The 19,153-nt window shown below is 43.8% G+C and overlaps 1 protein-coding gene across 1 annotated transcript in view; it reads right to left on the bottom strand.

Annotated features, from left to right (window-relative positions):
• The window catches only part of LOC126183490 (dedicator of cytokinesis protein 7), a 266,895-nt gene that overhangs the window by 234,727 nt on the left and 13,015 nt on the right, over nucleotides 1–19,153 (bottom strand). The window contains exon 2 of the mRNA XM_049925523.1: nucleotides 3,809–3,896. Within this exon, the coding sequence (XP_049781480.1) occupies nucleotides 3,809–3,896 (88 nt within the window). The remainder of the gene's footprint in view (nucleotides 1–3,808; nucleotides 3,897–19,153) is intronic.

Here is a 19,153-nt window from a genome sequence, read left to right as displayed (position 1 = left end):
CTCTCAGAGGGCACTCCCGCCTTAGGTGAATGTTTACACCTCAGGTCACACCTCCCGAGAAACAGACGGAGGGACCAATCGGCATGGTCAGAAGGTATCAGCTCAGGCAATCACCCCTCCCCGGGCCTGGCCTTTACCAGGGGGTACGCGCGTGCCTTACATGTCTACCCAGGGCGGGGACTTACGCGTTACCCCGTCACCGGCTACGCGTGCGAACGCGTGGGTCGGCCTTCAGACACGCACAGGGAGGAAGGAAGAAGAGGAAAAAGAAGAGAGAGAGGGAGAAAGAGGACAGACTGTCTCAAACGCCGAGGCGGAGACCAGAGAAGGCAAGGAGAAGAAGGCAATGAGAAGGCAAGGAGAAAAAGGCAATGAGAAGGCAAGGAGAAAAAGGCAATGAGAAGGCAAGGAGAAAAAGGCAATGAGAAGGCAAGGAGAAGGCAAGGAGAAAAAGGCAATGAGAAGGCAAGGAGAAAAAGGCAATGAGAAGGCAAGGAGAAAAAGGCAATGAGAAGGCAAGGAGAAGTCAAGGGAAAGAGTAAGGAAGACAGTGAGGTGGAGAAGAGCAAAGAAAGGGACCAACAAAAGGAAGGAAGAAACGAGAAGTTTAAAACCAAAAAGACCACGATTATAGGTCGTGAAGATCGTCCGTCTCCGGACGCAGGCGCTAACTACCCCCGTGAGGGGGATGGACTCCTTGTAGTCGCCTCTTACGACAGGCAGGAATACCTCGGGCCTATTCTAATCCCCGGACCCGCAGGGGGGAGAAATCTTCTGTTTATTGTACGTCCGTAATTGCCGAGTGACAGGGGACAGGAAGATACATCTGAGAATTAATTATAGTGGCAGCAGAACCGGTATCCACTTGCATGCGAACATCTCGACCAAGGATTTGGACAGTGAGGAGTAACTTCCCTGAAAGGGAAGAAGTGCAGTTGACAGACAACACAGAATCAGAATCAGCGTCATGTTCATGAACATCATGTATACGGTCGGATTTACAAACGGAAGACACATGACCTTTCTTTTTGCAATTGTGACACACAGCCCAACGTTGGGGACAATCCTCGCGTGAATGTTTCGTAAAACACCGCGGACATGAAGGAAGTTGCAGGGGATTTTGCTGCAGTTTCTTAGTGGGTTGTTTACGGCTAGGCCGAGGCTGCATGTGGGAGCGTACTGCGGCCACGTCGGCCGGCGGGGACGCGCCGCACGCGTCGTCAACAGCGTACAGAGGTTGTATTTCCCCAACGTCACCCCACGCTTCTATTTGCGTCCCAGCGGTGCGAGAAATTTCAAAAGACTGCGCAATGGAGAGAACTTCATCTAGAGTCGGATTCACCAACTGAAGGGCACGTTGCCGAACTTCTTTGTCGGGTGCCGACCGGATAATAGCATCCCGTACCATGGAATCGGCATAGGATTCTTTGTGAACGTCAGTAACAAATTGACACTTTCGAGTGAGGCCGTGAAGTTCAGCAGCCCAAGCGCGATAGGACTGATTTGGTTGTTTTTGACAACGATAAAAGGCAACACGAGAGGCTACCACATGCGTTTGCTTTTGAAAATAGACAGACAGAAGAGAGCACATTTCAGCAAAGGACAAAGACGCAGGATCCTTCAAAGGAGCCAATTGCGACAACAACCGATACATTTGAGGTGAAATCCAGGAAAGGAACAGACTTACATGGTTGTTCGTCCGTGACATGAAATGCCAAGAAGTGCTGTCGAAGACGTTTTTCATAATCAGACCAGTCTTCCGCCGTCTCGTCGTAAGGTGGAAAAGGAGATACATCCAATGACGAGAAACGCCCCGCATTTGACACCGCAACGAAATCGCGAATCGCCGCTGTTAGAAGCGTTTGCTGTTCAAGGAGATTTTGCAAGAGCTGCTCGACAGTAGCCATGGAACCCTGTGAGTCAACGGTGAAAAGGAAAAATCCACTACCTCGTCGCCAATTGTTAAATCTTCAAATTTAACACATATTTCGGACAACACAACAACACATATAAGTCACTGAGTAAGTTGACCTGTGTACAAGTCGGCATTCGATTAAACACTGAGTCTCCGTGTAGCGGCCGCTGCTCGGCTGGCCGCTTAGGTGGCGCAGCTGCTGCATGGCTGGCAGACAGCGCAGCACGTAGAGGACGTGCGTAATTGTGCGGCGGCACTTTGAATAATCGGCGAAACACAACACCTACACCTGTATCAATGAGGAATTGTAGCTTAGTAAAGTGCTCCGTTACGAGCAGATGACAGCTGCCCAGACTGAAATCGGCCACTGCTGCTACTCATTTCCAGAGGCATTTTCCCCTGTCACAGGGTGGTCAACACGGCCGACCTGCAGCTACAAATCTTCTGTGATACTGACAGTCTGGTGGGTGAAATGCTTGTTTTTGCTGAAGGAGTGTCACCATCACGATGCTCGTGTGGGGTGCAATATTTGTAGAGCTGCACCTTGCTTAACTAGTTCAGTTACTTGTGCTTACAATGCTTCCAAAGGACTGTCTGTCCTGACAGAGATGGTTGATGAACTGGGAGAGACATACATCTGACTATTCTGTCAGGTGTTTGAGCGAGATCATTGTGGTTACCAGTGCAAACTGTACTGCCTGTGCATCTGCAGGCAAGATAACAGCCACATATTCCATAGAATATTGTTGTTAACTGCAGTCCCTGCCAGTGTGCAAAAAGGACAAAGTAGCTGAGATGGTGTGCAGTTATTGAGTTCTTCAGCGCAAAGCAATTTACCAAGTCATTTGGCTTCTGACTGCAACAAGCACATTATAAGCACATGTTTGATAGAGGTAAATTTTTCAGTGCTTGGCAGTGAAGCTAGGATACCTTGTACTTCCATACCCATTTGTTTGCTAAGTGCAGGCACCACATAAATGGATTTAGTTTTGTCCGAGGTGACGTGGACCAAGACAAATTGGCTCTGAAGTTGGGTGAACCGCAATATAGGATTACCTGACCAGAAGAGCATGGCTTTTACTGCAATCGGACTAAGGAACATGTTTTATCACTGATAAGGCAGTGCTTGTAGGACTATATGTTAATTGTGGTAGGCACAGATTGTGTGATACAGTAAGTTGTTCACAAGTAGTCCTGTGCAACACAGTTGATGCAAAATTTTACATTAGACATATTTTATCATTTCTGCGTTAGACATATTTTATCATTCTGCGTGAGATTCAATTTTTCTGTGTGTTATGCAATCTTTATGGCACATGATTCGGAAACTTAGGGTCACCAAATGTTGTGTGGAATCAAAATTTATTCCACACAATATGTAATACTTAATTGCATTGCATAATCATAAACTTCAAAAAACATCTGTACATCATTCATTTGTTCAGAGTTCAGAGACAAAACAAATAAATCAGAGTGTCTACATGACAAACAATATGTATCAGACAATTTACTGCCCACAGACTAAAGCATTATTTTGATTCCAGACAGGCCAGTCAGTCTCACAGATAAATTACAGATCAAAAGCAAGCAGAGAGTCATTAACTATAGATGTTGAAATTGCAGGGTAATGCTGACAAAGTTCAAAAATAATAATTCTAAGTGATCAAATAAAATAAGACTTATATGAAAATAAAAACAGTGAGAAACATGGTCTCTCTCTCTCTCTCTCTCTCTCTCTCTCTCTCTCTCTCTCTCTCTCTCTCACACACACACACACACACACACACACACACACACACACACACACACACACACACACAGGAGCAATCTGAAGCCAAAGTATAGCACACCATCAATCGTAGCTAAAACACTAATATTAAAAGATATACTCACCGAAGAGAGTGATAAGAGATTCTGATTCTTAGAATCCTGACTGTAAGATGATGATGCAATTTGTCTTCTAACTTCTGCAGCATGTTGCCTGTAATTAAATGGATATCTGGTAAGTTTCATCAACTTAAACTAGGGGATAGTGAAAAATTAACACCACAGAGTAAGGTTCCAGCATTAATTATGTTATAATCACATATTATACAATGGACATCTACACATACTACAAATTGAAGTCCCCTGCAGTGTTTTTCTGTCTGCGTGTGGAGCCTCATGTCGGGAATTACTGTAGGAATTTTGATATGGCGGCAGGTCACTAGTTGTTTGTAATCATAAACACATGGCTGTACACCTATGCACAGATTGTCTTTAACAATAACTTAAATATTTTGTAGTCTCCTCGAGCTAAAATGCAGCCTTGCACAATCAGGCATACAGATTATCACAGAGGTATCAGATGTCATGTGGAGAGATGGTGTTTCACATTGCTTTCACATTTGTTGCAACTGGTTAAGGGCTGTCACAGGCAATGTAGAATTGGCCAGATGTCATCTCACACATACTCACTGTTAGAGAGATCTGATGATTTTGAAGGCCTGGTGAGTTGATGAACAAATTGGAGCACATGTTGGGTAACATTAAAAGGCTGAATTCTTGTCCTGCAACCTCAACTAATACAAAAAGGGTACACCAATGATTATATGCTATGGCTCTCTAGAGTTAGTCCTGTGCATTGCTACGACACTTGATCTCAATTTGTGTCAGAGTCACCATGTATAGGTGAATAGTTACTCATGTGCTGCCCATGTGATATGTGTAGCCATATGTTGCCACTGTCAAGAAACAGCATGACAAGAATATGCACTGTCTTTGTATCACAGACACCAATACTGATGCTTCATCTCCAATATGTTTGGCAATTCTCCTGAACAATCATACATCCTCCTACTGTCCCACAATACAACATGGTTGTAATCCAGTCAATTGCATGAACTGTGCTTGTTATCATCCTCACACGTCTCTCATGTTCACCAACCCATACGATGATCCCAACAACAGACCACTCTTTTAGCAACACTATAACAGTAGAAATGGACAAAGAAGTTCCATGCTGAACATGTGGTTTTTACTCCATCTACATTGAAGTGATTTGAATTGTTCAGATGGACTGCAAGATTGGACTGTAAAAGCATTAGGATGAAAATTGTCTGTGTCCTTAGAAGGAACAAGCCTGGAATTTGGGTTTAGTGAAGACACAGAAAAAACAAATTTGAACTATCAATTGGGGATTTTAACACTGCTCTTCACAAAAGCCAATCCAGTCCCTTAACCACAGTATCACCTTACTTTTTAAGGAAAAGACCAGAGCTTAATCTCTCATTAACAGTGACATCAATACACAGAGCACTGGTTCAGTTTGTTAAGGATGGGGAAGGCTATGCTAAACGAGTCACCCAGCAGTCATCTAGAGCTATTTACAGAAACCACAGGAGACTTCAATCAGGATGGGTAGGCCCATGACTAAAGATTGCTTCTTTACCACTGAGCCATCATGAACAGTGAGGAAAAGTTGACCCGATGAGTTGAATAATGACGTTAGAGCAAATGTGTACTCCTGAAATTTCTGGTTCCCAGTTGTAAGATGGATCTTGTGTAACTGAAGTATAAGCAGTCCAACCAAATTATATTTTCCCTGCCACTACTGACATACTTTGTCATAAAATATGGAACAGAACATGTCGGTAGTTTTAAGGAATACAGATTATGCTTGTGTGAACCGATTTCTTTAAAATGACACACACTGTCATTTCTTTGAATTACAGGATGAACACAGAGCATTCAGCAAAGTACAGAAACAATACAGCCACAAATACTAAACAATGATTTCATGGATGATGAAGGACAAAGGAGAAGGATCTAGCTCCCCTATGTTTCCTGGAACTAAAATATTGGTGGTGTTTGTAAATTTTTATTGTTATTAGTTTCAAACATTTGAAGTTAGACAATTATGTTAATCTCAAAACTAAGGTCCAGAAACCTCACCAAGAACCTACACTTGAAAACAGTGCTTCTTGATTCGGGTTAAGTAAAACAACATTGCAGTTAATTCAAGTGTACCATCCAAACCAAGTGCTATCATTACAATAAACTTGATCAGTGTGCAGATTACTAGACTTTTTAGTTCTGACAACAATGCATGCTGCAGTAGTTTGTAGAGTGAGTTCTCTATTAACCAAATGGTCCTTTGCTATATGAGCCAGTGATATTGTGGTATTGGGTAATCCAGTGCCACAATTTTTTTTTTTTTTTGCTTGCATTAGAAAGTATGCCAAGATATGGGTCTAATAAAAGAGTGAAGGTAATTTATTTCTCTCTGTGACATGTTAATAACAACAATTCTATCAAAAAATATTTTGCAACAGAGATATTGGTTGACGCCATATAAAATAAAACTCACTCTCCATAACTAAACAATAGACCCTACTTCCTGCAATGCGGTGGTCACAGCAATTTCCCATGTGGTCTCTCCACATTATAGTGATAATCTCTAGTCTCCACAGTGTACCATTGCTCATCATCATCATTTTGGGAAATTTAAAGCATTTTCTATGAAAAAATAATGATGAAAAACAGAGAGTAATGTACAGTGCTTGTTTGATGGAGATGTAGCAAAACCGTCCAGACAGACATATCTATTTTCCAGGTACCTAGCACAAGAGAGTGTGAGAACAGTGACAGGGAATTACAGCACATGGACAGCAAAATTACTTATGCAAGAACAGTTCATACAGAACACAGCATGAGATACTTTAATCGATCTACCTTTCTGATTAAAATTGATCCTCTACCTTTCTGATTAAAATTGATCCAAAAATTTAATTGAATTACACACTTATCCCAATTAGCTTGTGATGAATGTTTATCTTAACAAAAGAAACGTAATTGCAACATGATCTTGTCTAAAATGCCTTGAAGCCATTAGATATTATACACTTTTGAATTTGAAACACACTGTGACCACTGTGATATAGGGATAGCATTTCAGGACTACAGGAAAAAAGTGTAAATATGGCTGTGGGAAACCCATATTACAAATTATCCACCACTAAGCAATACCCAAACAAAATGAATACTCGCAGTATAGAACAGGAAATTACATCAGCTGATGCAGAAACACACAATGAGTAAATGTGCAATTCTGTAGTTTCATATTTTTGTACCTCAACACCTTGCACAGAGAAACTATACTATAATCTACTTCTAATTAATGCATCACACAAATAACTAAATGTCAGCAATTTTGTGAAGTGCACAACTTTGCATTTATTTATATAGAGAGAGTTGCTATCCTTCATATCAGAGTAATATGATATCAAAATCTAATTGGATATTGCTGTCAATTTTAATGGATAGAATTTCCTCATCAATAACTGCACTTTTTGTGCAAGACTTGGAATTGCAACTAACATTTTAGCTAAAACATTAATGTATAACACGAGCAGCTAAAGTCCAATTACACTCCCCTGGGAGACAGCAGAAATTGTTTCAGTGTCTGCAGATGACACTAACAAGTATGTATTTTTCTGTCAGGAAATATAGTCACAGATCTGGTTAGATATCCCATAAGCACATACAGCATCAGTGTGGTACTGAATTAAAAACTTTTTATGAGTCTAAAAACATCAAATCAACCTGGTTTGCTCTGTGTACTAATTGTGGAACTCATACCTATTTCCATTGAGAATATAATCTTTTGGTCCTGGTAGAGCATAATTTTTGAACTTGGAATATGTTACAGTAGTCTACTACAAACAGATGTGAGTGATAACAGATGATGGATCTGTTGATTTAAAACTTTTGCTTCTGTTTTGGTATCTTATATTTCTTCCTTTCTCATCTCAATGACAGCCCTACCATTACCAACAGTTCTTGGAGCTTTGGGACAGATTCTGTGATAGTATTTTGCTGTATAAGTTATTTAAGGCTTTTTGTACTGCCCTACTTGTATCCGAACAAGTTTCGAGCAATATCTTCCATTCTCTGGATTTAAGCTTTGTTTTGCACCTATTATGGTTCAAGTGGCTCTAATCACTATGGGACTTAACATCTGAGGTCATCAGTCCCCTATACTTAGAACTACTTAAACCTAACTAACCTAAGGACATCACACACATCCATGCCCAAGGCAGGATTCGAACGTGTGACCGTAGCAGCAGCATGGTTCCGTACTGAATCGCCTAGAACCACTCGCCCACAGTGGCCAGTGCACCTATTATGTTGTAAGTTTTGTTTCCTAGGAAGCTTCCTGACACTGTCAGTACATACAATAGGATCTCTGCCATTTTTAATTATTCTGCTAGATAAACATTTTTCTATAGCTTGGTGAACTACGCATTTCAGTCCAAGTCCCTACGCGAACAGATGAGAGGTCGGTCTGTTGCCAACAAGTCTACTTTATTTCCATCTCTTGCAGTAGATGTTATCTGAGGTCTTCAGATACGAATGTTGTACCACTCTGAAATGTGGTACAGTTGTACACAAGTTACTAGTAGATCCAAACAGAATCCATGTGGAATAATAATGGACAGGAACCTGTTCTGTCCAGTCAGGTGTGTTTAAATATCTAGTACCTTTACTTTCAGATCCCTTATGTGTTGGAGTTCACTGAATTTTTCACCAAATGTGAGAATCAGTGGCATCAGCATATTTTTGAAATTAAGGTTAACATCTTTCAACTTTAATACAGATGCATTAATAAGATAAATGGAATGATTACAAATAAACATTTCTTGGAAAGGATTCTAAAAGTGGTAGTTCCTAATGTTACTTTCAATCTCTCTCAAGCCGCTGCAACTGACAAGCAAAGGTTGTGTACAGGCACAGTTAAGTAATGGAGTGAATACATGTCTGGACTCTACATCGCAGATGACACACTGTTAATATCCACAGCATAGAAAATCAACCCTATAAAGAAGCATTAGGAGTTCTATTTTGAGTCAAAGTGCAAGCTCGGATCACATAAGAACGAGGAATGAACCACCCTGACATTCAACCAAAGTGACTTCGGGAAACTGTACAAAATCTAAACACGGATGCCCGGATAGGGATTTGGAAACAATCTCTTCTGAACAGGATATCCATGAATTAACCACTATGGTAAAGAAATATGAAGGTATGTCACAAACTCCGAAGAGGAAATGGCACACTGTAAAGATGTATGATACAAGATTTTTGTTATATCCTTGGAAATCTATTCCTGTAAATGCTACAATATGATGCACATTCAAATGGCATTTGTCATTTTCCAGACTGAGGAATACACAATGTCTAGTTTTTGTCAGAAACTCATCTGTGTTAAATGCTTCTGTTTGGCTCGCATTATTAAGTGTACAGTAATACCTTCAGAACTAAAACTAAGGTGGGTGCAAAACAGGTGAGGTTTGAAGCACCCAAATCATAACATACAGAGGATCATATTCTGGGTACAGCATTCCATGATTCTTGAAGCTAGATAATGCAGAGGAGCCTGAGTGGCATTAGTAGGTGGATAAAACTGTAAGGACTAGTGATGGTGGACCTGGAAAGCTAGTTAAAAACAAGATACATAATGGAGAGGTAAAATGAACAAATAGAACAACCAAAATTAAATCTTCTTCACCATGTTGCTACAGGGAATAAAGAGTAGAATGGGTTCTATTGCCTGTGCTGTACCTGCAGAAAAGGAAGATGATAAACACACATTAAATCATGAGGTGTTAAAAAACTGAAATTGCATTAGAAAGCAGTTTGACAGAGAGAGCACAAAGTGGTGTGGGGCTATTGCTTAAAAGACAGTGCCCAATAAATAATCTAGATAGAATTATCTCCTCACAATGACTTGGATAAATTCCTGAAGCTGTAAGGGAGGGATTAATGTCCCCAAATTTGGTCCCATGTAGAGATGACCATTGTTGGTGCCAGACCAACTGAATGTTCCTACATATAGCAACACACAGACCATCCAAGGGAACAAAATAGCTTAGAGGATTAGATAGTAGAATTGCAGACTTAGCAGCATACTCATTCCATGTATATGTAAAGGAGAACATTGTGCCACAATGCAGACCAGTAGCAATAGCTCGGACACTCTCAAACATGCACACATAACTGGACTGTTGGGGAACACACCAGTGGTCAAACAGATTTTGCAATGATGAGTCTTGTTAAGTTGATTTAAAACTGACAGCCATATAGGTCAACATACACTAATCACCATAAAAAGAGCTGTGTCCACAGGGGCTCGATCGATCCACTACAAACTGGGAGAGTATCTCACACACTATCAGCTACATCGTTGATTAAGTTTGCACGCTCAGCCATGCACTCGGGGAGTGTGAGTAGGGCCATGATGTCGTGCCCACTGGTTGACATAAGAGGGCCTGAAACACCCATGCTGACCAATAAGACAGTGGACAGCATCTCTAGAGCATCAACCGCACATGCACCATGGCCAGAAAACACGTTCGACAATGGGTTGCCCAGCTAGACTAGTCCAAGAGGACCCAAATCATGTGGCTGCAAGAGGCTGGGTGGTCCTATCATTGTACTGCTTGCCAGACAGGTCATATAAAAACCACTGTTGCCCATTGTTAGCTGCAATGGATACAGGAAGGAATGTACGCATGACACACAGGATATGGATGTCTGGCCTGCATCACAAGGAGGGTGCATGTGTGAACAGATCCAATGGCAATGATAGGGCCATACAATGGGCTGTTCTGCAATCTATACAAAATCTTGTAATTCCTAGTACCACTGCCAGTAGGTTGCATGATGCAGGGCTTACTGCACAGTGATCTTTATGATGCCTGCCATTCACACCAATGCAGAGTCCTGTGCAACTCATCTGGTGTTGGCAAAGGCAGACGTGGGACCCTGAACACTAGCAGTGGGCCACCTTCAGTGACGAGTTCCACTTCTGCTTGTAAGGCAATGACCATTGGGTCTGAATCTGGAGGCACAAAGGAGAGCACCACCAAGAAGGGTTTGTAGTCTCTCATCACATGTCCCACCAGCCTCGTGCGATGGTGTGGGGATTGATATCCTATGGTACCCATTCACTGTTAGCTTTTCTAATGGGTTCCATGACGGTCACAAAGTACATGGAGGAGGTCCTGTGAGTGGTGGCTCCACCATTCGCAAACACCCACCTCCATGCTTAATTTCAACTCGTCAATGCTTGTCCTCATACTGCTGTCATCTCCCGAGTGTGCCTTGCAGCTGGGGACACACTGCCATGACTAGCCACATTGCCTGATATGTCCCTGGTCAAGGATGTGCAGAGTACTATAGACCATGTCATCAGAACTCCACCTCCACCCACCAATTTGTGGGAAGTGCATGCTCAGGTGCCTTGTGATGGAGTGTAACAGGACTATACCCGAGACCTGTATGATTCCATCCCGTGACGTCTGGATGCTTGAATTTGCAACCATAGGGGACCTACGCCACACTAACATGCACATTTTGTGACTGAAGAGCAGTAAATGTTAGTCTTTCAAAGTTAAAAGTGTAATCAATTTGTACTTGTGGTACAATCTAGCTGCCTGCCAACAGTGATCACAATCTGCCTTGTCCTTCTAGGTCCAGCTCTTTTTATGACAATTAGTGTACTATACACATATAGTTTAGCACTGAATGGACCAAAAATCAATACAAACGATAAAGAACTGTCCAGTTTGCTCCCATGAGGTGCCACTTAGAATGTGTAGGACATTCTGAAGACAGATACAGCACGCTGCCTGGTAAGATGGATGTCAGAAGTGATTCTGACACATGGAACAGCAGTAGAACTGACATATTAGGGTGGTAGAAGCTATTGAATATGCTCCATGGATAGAGATGTTTGAGATGGCACTGAAGCTGCCAGTCAAGTAAACAGGTCCACTGAGAACTGCAACAGACTGTGAAACCACAGACAAACAGAGTGCCTGAGATACCTGACAGGAGATGATCCAACAATAGTGTTGACTGCTATGGCAAAGAAAGTTGGTTGGTTGGTTGGTTGGTGGTTAAAAGACTAAACAATGAGGGGTCACCAGTGACTTCGTCAAGAGCTAGTGCATGTGGAGTTAGTGACATCTGCAAAAGTTTGATTAGATTATGAAAGTACAGGGGTTGGACAAAAACATAGAAAAATCACAAGAAATGTATGCTCGAACATAAATGCACATGCTAGCCAACTCTGCAGGTCGTGCTGCTGTATTTGACCACAGACAGCACCTGTGCAATGTCCTCAATATGCTGCAAGTGTCAATCGTGGTCAGAACAGTGTTCTGTGTAGTTGTGAGTGCATTATATTGGAACTAAGTGAATTTGAATGTGAGAAAATTGTTGATGCTCATATGGTGGGTGCTTCTGTAATCAAGGTGTTTCAAGAGACAACATATTGAAGATTTATACTGCATACAGGGAAAGTGGAAAAACATCACACGCTAAGTGTGTGTTGAGTGACTGTGATGGATGATCATCAAAGAGGATTGTGACAAAAAATAATACAATAACAACTGCAAAAGTCATTGTAGAAATGAATGCTGCATGTGTGAATCCTGTCAGCACCAAAACAACATGAAGGGAGCTTCATAAACAGGGCATTGCAGGGCGAGCTGGAATTCCAAAACCACTCATCAATGATACAAACGCCCATAACAGGAAAATGTGGTGCCAAAGCCATAAAACGTCGATGGAAGAAAGTCATTCGGTCGGATGAGCCTTGTTTCACACTATTTCCAAATTCTGGTACAGTTTACTCCCCAAGAGTGAAAAAAAATGGTGCAGGTTCAGTAATGATTTGGGCAGTCATATTGTGGTAGCCTATGGGATCCACAGTTACTCTGCAAGGTTACTTTACTGCCAAGGATTATGTGACCATTCTGGCTGATTAGGTGCATCCCACTGTACAACGTCTGATCCACGATGGTGATGCTGTATTCCAAGATGACAAGGACCCTGCTCACACAGCTGGCGTCATTCAGGACTGGTTTCGTGAGCACAAGGATTAACTCTCACATCTCTCCTGGACACAAAAATCACCACATCTCAATATTATTGAGCCCTTCCCATCTACTTTGGAGAAAAGGTGTATAATCACTGTCCACCTGCATCATAACAACCTGAACTTGCCACTATTTTGCAGGAAGAATAGTATAAGATTCTCTTGAAAACCATGCAGAACTTGTATTTATCCATTTCTTGAATGACAGCAATTTTCCTACTAAGTATTAGGCATGGTGATGTGAAGTGTTTGCGGCATTTCCATATTTTTGTTCACTCCCTGTATGTAGGAGTGGTAAAACTGAGACACTAAAAGCAATTTAGGTGCCAGAACTGAGAAATAAATTCAGAAGTACCAGTACAGAGACAAGGGGTGTCCCAAGGCTCATCTGCAGTGAGAGAAACCTCACTCATAACTAACCCTGCCCAACCTGATTAAGAGGAAAGACAGTAAAAAGTGCCTTCTAACAACAAGATACATAACAGTGAGAATAAGAAGGCTAAAAATATAATTGACATCAGTTGGACTGACAATAATAACACAAGGAGAAAGAAATAATCTTGTCAGCAGCAGGGTAGCACCAGGCAAGTGTACCTGGGGGCTCTGCATGTGATGGGGGTCATCCCTCCCATAACCATCCCACACCCAATCTGTTATAGCTGAAGTGTTAAAGTGGGGCACAACACCCACAGTTCATTGGAGTGCTACCTCTAAAATGGAAAACAAGATGTGGCAGAGAAAGGGTGTAACTGATTCCAACAGCAATTAAAACAGAGTAAAAGAGGGATGACCAAGGCAGCTGGCAAATGAGGAAGGGTCACGGGTCCCCCAGACCAAGCAAGTGATGGGAGATGCCCCGACCCCAACCACCAGCCCCTGTCCCGAATGTAGTTTAAAACATTGTAGCTTGGGATAAAAACTACTTTCACAGAGAAAATGGAGAACCATTTCAATTGTCCGCAAGTTATCCTTCAACATCAGAGGCAAAGAATCCAGGTCATGCTTAGTGTGGAGAGCTAGAAAGGGGGGGGGGGGGGGGGGACGACATTCAAGCATAATGCGAGCTACTGTTTGTAAGGCTCCACAACATGCGGGGTGGCTCACTGCATAAAATAAAACTGGAGGTGACTGATTCGAAGGCACAATAGTGTGGTGGATTCCTTCTGGTTGGACTGGATGGATGAGTCCCATGCCATACCGGTCTCCTTTATAATGCAGAATTTATTAGTAGAGGTGGTAGTCCACTAGATGTTCCTCCATCTCTGAAGAGACATCTTATTTGCAACTGCAAATCTGTAACTGGGATCATAAAAGCAGATGTAGGGTGAGTAATTGCTTCTCTAGCCAAATGGTCAGCCAGTTCATTGCATGGGATACCCACAAGACCTGGGAGTCAGAGAAAGACAACTGAGCTGGTTGCACAACTAAGGACAGAGGGAAGAGTTTCAATAGCAGATACTGTGGGGAGACTGGGGTAATATCCATCAATGGACTGGAGATGATTATTGAGTCACTATAAGTTAAATCATGATTGAGTGAACACTGCTTAATAAAATGTAGGGCTCTATTAATTGCTATGAGCTCTGCTATAAAAACACTACACATTCCCGGCAACAAATGTTGTTCCTGACTGGTGGGAAATGTAGAAGCATATTCTATCCTCTACATTGTTTTAGAGCTATCAGTGTAAATGACAGCAGCATCCCGACAGTTCTGAAAAACAGAGGAAAAGAAGCCACAAGGTCATGAAGGTAACAAACTTAAGGAGCTTCAAACAGACTGGTCCTAATTAGTGGTCTGGGTAATAACCCTGGTCAGGGAGGAAGGGGGTCATGGGGAGCACATTTGGTTGGAGATCTTGGCAGAAGGCCATGAAACACGTTCCAACTTTAATCCCACCCAAGGGCGGGCATCAGGGGTTGATGTATACAAAAAGAATGTGATACGATGGATGATTAGGAAATTGTCAGATGCTGATGGCAAAAGTGAGCAAGAACTGGTACCACAGATCCTGAAGAGGGAAGACCCTACTTTGGCTAAGAGACTGTCTAAATGAATAGTATGGAAGGTGCAAGTGCCAATGATGGAATGTGTCCAGTGATTTCCAAGCTGAAGGGACCAATGAGGCATAAACCTGACAACCATAGTCCAATAAGCATGCAACCATGGCTCAGTAAATATAGAAGAGAGTAGCACAATATGCACTCTGAGAAGTGTGGGCAGTGTGTGTTAAGATTTCATATGCAACTACTCTTTAGTTGATGAATATGAAGCAGCTATGTCAGGTTTTTTTCTTTTTCTTTATCACAGAGGAGTCCCAAAACTTGGCACTGAGCAGCAACATCTAAGTGTCGGGTACCCAAGTAGAATTATACGTCAAGACATACGATGGTACAATGACAGAATTGTATGATTCTCATTTTTTGTGGAAGAGAATTGGAAGTCATTAGAAAGGATCCAATTGGAGGCCCTTGGATGGTGTGTTGGAGCTGGCATTTAGCCAAGGATACAGATTTGGGCCTATACCAAATGTAAAACTTGTCAACATACAGTGCAGGGGTGACCAATAGTCCTAGGGAGGTCACTAGTTCATTGATGGCAATGAGGAAGAGAGTAACAGCTGTGTGATGTTTTTTTTTGTGTGTGGTTTTAGGGCGCACAACTTCAATGGTCATTAGTGCCCAGACTACGTTAGGAATGCACCGCGAAGCACAAGTTTAAAACAGCAACTAAAAGGGAAAACACAATAAAAGACAGACTGACAGGCATAGGATTAAAAACAAAAACAGCGTAATCAAATGTCCTTAGAGAGGTTTGTCAAGTTGATAAAACGAAGAACGCGAGCAGCTGCTCGTGGGTCATCCGCTAAAATGGCATCTAGAGTACAAGGCAGGCCAAGATCAAGACGCAGTGTGTTAAAATCCGGACAGGACATTAAAATGTGGCAGACCGTCAGCAATTGCCCACATGGGCAGAACGGCGCCGGCACAGCCGTCAGCAGATGGCGATGGCTGAACCTGCAGTGTCCAATTCGTAACTGGGCCAAAACGACCTCCTCCCGCCGAGAAGGGCGTGAGGAGGACGTCCAAGCCGCGGGAAGAGGTTTCAAGGCCCGAAGCTTGTTGTCCGTAAGTGCAGCCCAATCGGCATGCCACAGCGATAAAATGCGCCGACAAATGACCCTGCTACAATCTGATGAAGGGACACAACAAGAAGTTGTCCGAGGCTGGAGGACCGCAGCCTTGGCCGCGGCATCTGCAGCTTCGTTCCCAGGGATACTGACATGGCCAGGAACACACATAAAGCTAACCGGAGAACCGTCGTCCACCAGCTGCTGAAGAGAGAGTTGGATCCGGTGCACGAAAGGGTGAACCGGATACGGCTCACTGAGGCTCTGGAATGCGCTCAGGGAATTGAAGCAGATGACATAAGCAGAATGTCGGTGGCGGCAGATGTAAAGAACAGCCTGGTAGAGGGCAAAGAGCTCAGCTGTGAAGACCGAACAATGGCCATGGAGCCGGTATTTGAAACTTTGTCATTGGTCTTAGAGCCATCTGTATAAATGAAGGTCACATTAATGAACTTCGAACGAAGTTCGACAAAACGGGAGTGGTATACTGAACCGGGGGTAACCTCCTTTGAGAGTGAGCTGAGGTCAAGGTGAACGCGAACCTGAGCCTGGAGCCAAGGTGGCATGTGGCTCTCGCCCACTCGAAAGGTTGCAGGGAGTGAAAAATCAAGGTGTTGAAGGAGGTGATGAAAGCGAACTCCAGGGGGTAGCAGGGCAGAGACATACAACCCGTATTGACGGTCGAGAGAGTCGTCAAAAAAGGAACGATAAGACGGGTGGTCGGGCATTGACAGTAGGCGACAGGCATACATAACAAAGCAGTATATCGCGCCGGTAGGTGAGTGGCAATTCACCAGCTTCAGCATGAAGACTCTCGACGGGACTAGTATAAAACACTCCGATCACAAGACGTAAACCCCGATGTTGTATGGAGTTGAGGCGGCGTAAGATGGATGGCCGTGCAGAGGAGTATACGAACCTCCCATAATCCAGTTTGGAATGGACGATCGACCGATATAGGCGAAGTAGGATGGTTCGATCCGCTCCCCACGACATACCACTGAGAACACGGAGGACATTTAGAGAACGGGTACAACGGGTAGCCAAATATGACACTTGTGGAGACCAGTTAAGTTTCCTGTCAAATGTAAGACCTAAAAATTTTGTTGTCTCCACGAATGGGAGAGCAACGGGACCGAGTCGTAAGGACGGTGGGAGAAACTCCTTGTAGCGCCAGAAGTTAATACAGACCGTCTTCTCTGCAGAAAAACGGAAGCCATTGGCAACACTCCAGAAGTAAAGACGGTCAAGAGAATGCTGAAGACAGTGCTCCAGGAAACATGTACGCTGCGCGCTGCAATAGATGGTAAAATCGTCCACGAAAAGGGAGCCTGATACATCAGCTGGGAGGCAATCCATTATTGGATTGATCGCTATGGCGAAGAGAGCGACACTCAAAACTGAGCCCTGTGGCACCCCATTATCCTGGCGAAAGGTGTCTGACAGGACAGAACCCACACGTACCCTGAACTGTCGATCCATTAAAAAGGAATGAATAAAAAGAGGGAGGCGACCGCAAAGGCCCCACGTATGCATGGTGTGGAGAATGCCCGCCCTCCAACAGGTGTCGTAAGCCTTCTCCAAATCAAAGAACACAGCCGCGGTCGGGCGCTTCCGCAAGAAGTTATTCATAATGAAGGTCGACAAGGTAACCAGATGGTCAACAGCAGAGCGGCGCCTACGAAATCCACATTGTACACTGGTAGGTAGGCGTCGAGATTCGAGCAGCCAAACCAAACGAGAGTTAACCATTCGCTCCATCACCTTACAGACACAGCTGGTAAGCGAGATGGGTCGATAACTGGAAGGCAAGTGCTTGTCCTTCCCCGGCTTAGGAATCGGTACAACAATAGACTCGCGCCAGCATGCGGGAACATGTCCCTCAATCCAGATGTGATTATAAGTATGAAGAAGGAAACCTTTACCCGCAGGAGGTTCTTCAGCATCTGAATATGAATAGAATCAGGCCCTGGAGTGGAGGACCGTGACCGGGCAAGTGCGTTTTCGAGTTCCCGCATGGTGAATGGGGCATTATAACTTTCACGATTCGAGGAGCGGAAGTTAGGTGGCCTAGCCTCCTCTGCCTGTTTTCGGGGGAGGAAGGCAGGGTGGTAATGAGCGGAGCTCGAAACCTCTGCGAAAAAGCGGCCGAAGGCATTGGAGACATCCTCAGGGGCCACAAGGACATCATTCGCGACCGTCAAGCCAGAAACTGGTGAGTGGACCTTAGTGCCAGATAGCCGGCGCAGGCTACTCCAGACAACAGAAGAAGGAGTAAAACTGTTGAAGGTGCTCGTGAAAGCAGCCCAGCTGGCTTTCTTGCTTTCTTTAATAATACGACGACACTGTGCACGTAATCGTTTATAATTGATACAATTCGCCACTGTAGGGTGGCGTTTAAAGGTGCGTAAAGCACATCGACGAGCACATAAAGCGTCTCTACATGCTGCGGTCCACCAGGGGACCGGTACGCGACGTGGAGAAGAAGTAGGGTGAGGGATGGAATATTCAGCAGCAGTGAGAATGACTTCCATGAGGTGTGCGACCTGACTATTGCAGCTTGTGAAGGTTTGATCCTGAAAGGTCGCCCTGGAAGAGAAGAGCCCCCAGTCTACTTTGGAGATGTTCCAACTAGATGAGCACGGAGAGGGGGTATGCTGCAGGAGATGGATAACACACAGGAAGTGGTCGCTCGAATATGTATCAGAAAGTGCATACCACTCAAACCGGCGTGCAAGTTGGGTAGTACGTATAGAGAGGTCTAAATGGGAATAGGTGTGAGATGTGTCCGATAGAAAAGTAGGGGCACCAGAATTGAGGCAGACAAGATTGAGCTGGTTGAAAAGGTCTGCTAACAGGGAGCCCCTCGGGCAGGATGCTGGAGAGCCCCAAAGGGGATGGTGGGCATTGAAGTCTCCAGTTAACAAAAATGGTGCAGGTAGCTGAGCAATAATTTGCATCATGTCTGCCCTGGTAACGGCAGACGACGATGGAGTGTAAACGGTACAAATGAAAAATGTAAAAGTGGGGAGAGTAATTCGGATGGCAACTGCCTGCAGGCCGGTGTGCAACGTGATGGGATCGTAGTAAATATCATCCCGGACCAGCAACATAACATAAAGCCGGAATACCTACCACAGGGGGTAGGTCAAAACGCACAGAGGTGTAGTGTGCCAAGGCAATT

The sequence above is a fragment of the Schistocerca cancellata genome, chromosome 4 (assembly GCF_023864275.1).
Source record: "Schistocerca cancellata isolate TAMUIC-IGC-003103 chromosome 4, iqSchCanc2.1, whole genome shotgun sequence".
Taxonomy (NCBI): domain Eukaryota; kingdom Metazoa; phylum Arthropoda; class Insecta; order Orthoptera; family Acrididae; genus Schistocerca; species Schistocerca cancellata.
Note: the sequence above shows the minus strand (reverse complement) of the source record. Positions and strands in the feature narration are given on the sequence as shown.